Here is a 4,176-nt window from a genome sequence, read left to right on the forward strand (position 1 = left end):
TTTTGTGTGCAAAATGTACTCGCTCAGCCGCCAGACATACATATTCCGGTTTGTTTCTCGTCTTTCTTGGAATTCTTGCTGTTTCTTGGCTAGCCCACTTCGATTTCTTCAGTTTTCCTGCCATTCGTGTACTCAATGTAGTTAATCTTGTTTTACGTGGTTGGTTTACCTTGAGAGGAACTGGGTTGCCGCTGGTTCGCAGAAAGTTTTGTTCTTTCTTTCTTTTGTGTGTGCGTGTGTGTGGTACTTCAACAACTTGTGTCTTTGGTTTATCAACTGGGGTGTTGTGGTGTGAATTGCATGAATTGAAATGGGTTTGACTAGAATTTCTCCGAAGAACTGATACTTGTGGGATTATAGTAAAAGGAGGTGGCTTTAAAGCTAAAGCTTTTTCTGTGGTGATGGAGTTTCTGCAGAAGCTTGGACAATGAGGATGATAGATGGGGGGACCCCTTTGGGTTTGTGAATTACGGAATAGACTGACTATTTGATGAAATACCATTAATTGATGGGTACTTGTTTAGCTGACTTTTCTTGGGCAATTGCAAAACGAATTGTGAAATTCTGTGGGAAAAAGAGGAGAAGAAAAAAGAAAGAAAAAGAACGAGATAGAAGATCAAAGAATGATTAGATTCTCAAATACATGGAAGGAAACAGCTCTTCTTGTTTGGTATCAACTTCGTAAATTTTTTCTGTTTCCCCTCCAGCTATCCGTTAGTGTTAGAAGCTCAAGGATTGAGAACTTTGCAAATGGAATTGTTAAAGGTACTCGATATCAAATGTCTCTCCTCTTTAACAGCTTAAACTTTTCAATGAGGTGGTCATTGAATAGGAATAATATCTGCTAGGCTGTCTCGTGGAATTTCGGGGGTCATATTGGACAATACATGAGGTTACTAATGGTGGCTAGATGTGATTTTAAGGTTAACTTAAGGTTTGAAGTTCTTAATTGAACTTCGATAATGTGGCATGGTTTTCAGAAACTTTATTCCACCTGTTACAATGTGGAATAGTGAAACTGCTTGGGAAAATATGTTGATGTGATTAAACACGACATCCACGGCTAATGCTAATAAATGTAGCTGTTTTCTTGAGTTGCATTGTTTTAATTGAACTTAGTTTTAGTTCATTGTGACCCTATCTTCACAACAAAATCTCAGGTACTTTGTTCTGAATGTTGAAAATCCTATACCCGCGATTTTATCAATTCGCATGACATATTCTATCTGGTTTGTCTAGTTTCAGCAATATTTTGAAACCCATTTTCACATAAACCAGGCATATTTTGCTGTGTGAAATAGGATATTTTAAAATCTATACTCTGTTCAAATTCTATTTACATTTACTTGATATTTTCTTTTCCAGATCTTAACCTTAAACTGCTGTAGTGCTTAAAAGGTAGCAATCATGGGATTCTGGGAACAATCGTTGTTACTCCAATGAGCTCGGAACTGTTTCTCCGCTGATCTTTTATAGTTTCTCATCTGTTTATAAACAATTGAACATGGCCCCTGCATTATTTAAGAAAAAATCTAGTGAAACACGTCCCAATGACATGGAAACCTCTGGAGCTTTGCCTAGATCGTTTCGTTGCGTACCCTCTCCTTCAGAAGAAAAGTTCCCAAAGCTGCCCGATTCACCTCAGGTTACTTTAGCTCAGGAACTGACTACTAATGTAATTTCCTCTTGTCCTAGTACACTATCATCTAACAACAAAACCATTGGGCATTTGTTCTCTTCTGCTTCTGATCACCCTGGAAATCTTCGTGGTTCTTTGATGTCGCCTGATATAAATCGACCAAGAAAATTGCCTTTCATTCCTAAGCCACTCAATGATGGAATTTCTTTCTCATCAAGCCAGCTATCCCCTTCAGTTACTCGAGCTAGAAAATTGGATGGCTATGCTGCAGAGGATAACGATGTCTCCTGGAATACAGATGGAACTGAGAATTTTCCTGATATTCCCTTGAATATCCATTCCCAGAATAGTGAAGAAACCTGTACAGGTCTGACGGCATCAGAAGATCATTTTAAGAGAACTGATTGGCAGGACTGGGCAGATCAGTTAATCACAGTTGATGATGCTCTTGATTCAAATTTGAGTGATCTCCTTGTTGATGTCAATGTTCCAGAGCTGGATGCCAAGGTTTGATTCTGAATTGTGTCAGCTGTGTTATTTTTTGTACCTCTTATTTGATTTTCACAGAAATTGTAGTCGTGCAGATAGTTGAATTATTTGTATAATGTTTCTGACATGATTTCCTAAATTAACTTCATTGAGACAATCAGACTGCTTCAGGGCTTGCGCAACTTTCTCGAGCAAGCTAAAACTTTGATGGGTCTCTATTCTTTAGTTTCTCATAATCCATTCTTCTTGTTAGTCTTTTAACTTTTCAAACTGTTAATGGTTTACAGCTGCTGGAGTTGCCACCCGAAGTCTCATCGTCCCAGCCACAAATTCATCAGCATCAGCATACTCCTGTGGCAAGTGCACAAAGCTGTCCTCTAGTTAGCTCTCCCTGTGCTTCACCCACAATCAAAACACGTATGCGTTGGACACCAGAACTTCATGAAGCTTTTGTGGATGCTGTGAATAAGCTTGGTGGTAGTGAGCGTAAGTGTCTCGGTCCGTCAATACTTAGTTTCATAATTTCAAGAGAAACTGAAGACTTGATTTTTCTGTACTACCGACTTCAATATATTAACTGTGCAGGTGCTACACCAAAAGGTGTCTTGAAGCTCATGAATGTTGAAGGCTTGACTATCTATCATGTAAAGAGCCATTTGCAGGTATGAACGCACGTTTTTCTTGAGAATTCGGTTTTCCTCCTGTGAAAATGTGAAGATTTCTAATCACTATGTTCTAAAATTTCAGAAATATAGAACTGCGAGGTACAAGCCAGAGTCGTCAGAAGGTAGAGATTGCTTCCCAAGTTGTCTTTTGCATTTGAAGTATTGGATAGTGTGTAGAATTTTTAATTGTTCCATTCTGACTTTAGGAACCTCAGAGAAGAAGTCTAAAACTGTGTCTGAGATTACGTCCCTGGACTTGAAGACGTAAGTCTATCTCTATCTTTTGCCAACATGTTCACAGCATCATATTCACCTTCTCTCCTGCGTTTCATATCCTAGATTTCGTCTTTGAAAGTCTCAATTTTCTGCGTCATTGAAATCCGAACACCTCAATTTAGACTTTTTGACGACAGGAAGATGGATATAACCGAAGCACTCAGATTGCAGATGGAAGTCCAAAAGCAGCTCCATGAACAACTTGAGGTATGTAAATGGTGCTTGATGTCCTGTAAAGCAGTTAGAGTGTATTACAGGAGTTTTGTTGATAACATTCATACTCGCCTGGAGTTTGATTCTGTTTATATAAACGAATTTTAGTCTGTGCAATTTCTATGTCGCCTGATCATATATACTTTGTTCTTTTTCCGTTAACATAGGTTGACATCACTAGAATAAATGACTTTTGTCATGATTAATTATTACGATCAAAAGTAAAATTCGTGGTAGGGATTAATCAGCCAAAACTGCACAATGACTACTGTTGTTATTCTTGTAGGCGATGCTAAAACATTAGCCGTAGCTAAAAATTATGGCAAATATTTCGGTCATAACTAAAACCATAGCAAAATGTTGATTACCTGTGATCAAAACTCACATTTTTGTATTGGTTTTGTTTGAACATGATAGATATCCGGGTTTCTAAGTCGTAGTCATTTATAATTTTTGCGACTGTTTCATTTCCTTTGTAGTGCTTGTGCATCGAGAACTATGTTCTTGGTTTAAACTTATTATGGAAAGCTTGTTCCTTCAGATTCAAAGAAACCTGCAGTTGCGGATCGAAGAACAAGGGAAGCACCTCCAGATAATGTTTGAGCAGCAGAGGAAGATGGAGGAAGAAAAGCTAAAAGCCTCATCGGCCAACGTAGACGAGCCTTCTCAACCGCCAACCATCGAAAAGCAGCCTTCTGTCAGTAACGTTAAAGCAGAGTCGTCAGAGCATGATCACGCCAGCACTCACGAAATTCCAAACAAGGAAGAAATGTCGTGTGAAACGACAGCCCTTGAGGAGAGGAGCATGGACGATAGTGAATCCAGTCCACCGTCCAAACGAGCCAGGGCCGACGAAACAGGGAGCTCTTCGACAACTGTTGTAACATGACATGA

At 39.0% G+C, this 4,176-nt stretch overlaps 1 protein-coding gene across 1 annotated transcript; it reads left to right on the forward strand.

Annotated features, from left to right (window-relative positions):
* The first annotated feature begins 1,603 nt into the window (after nucleotides 1–1,603).
* Nucleotides 1,604–4,171, forward strand: LOC105180159 (myb family transcription factor PHL13-like). The gene is made up of 7 exons (XM_011103826.2): nucleotides 1,604–2,146; nucleotides 2,416–2,614; nucleotides 2,714–2,790; nucleotides 2,876–2,915; nucleotides 3,000–3,057; nucleotides 3,207–3,276; nucleotides 3,824–4,171. The coding sequence occupies exons 1-7, from the start codon at nucleotides 1,778–1,780 to the stop codon at nucleotides 4,169–4,171; spliced, it is 1,161 nt and encodes a 386-aa protein (XP_011102128.2). The 5' UTR covers nucleotides 1,604–1,777.
* The last annotated feature ends 5 nt before the right edge of the window (nucleotides 4,172–4,176 follow it).

The sequence above is a fragment of the Sesamum indicum genome, unplaced genomic scaffold (assembly GCF_000512975.1).
Source record: "Sesamum indicum cultivar Zhongzhi No. 13 unplaced genomic scaffold, S_indicum_v1.0 scaffold00364, whole genome shotgun sequence".
Classification (NCBI taxonomy): domain Eukaryota; kingdom Viridiplantae; phylum Streptophyta; class Magnoliopsida; order Lamiales; family Pedaliaceae; genus Sesamum; species Sesamum indicum.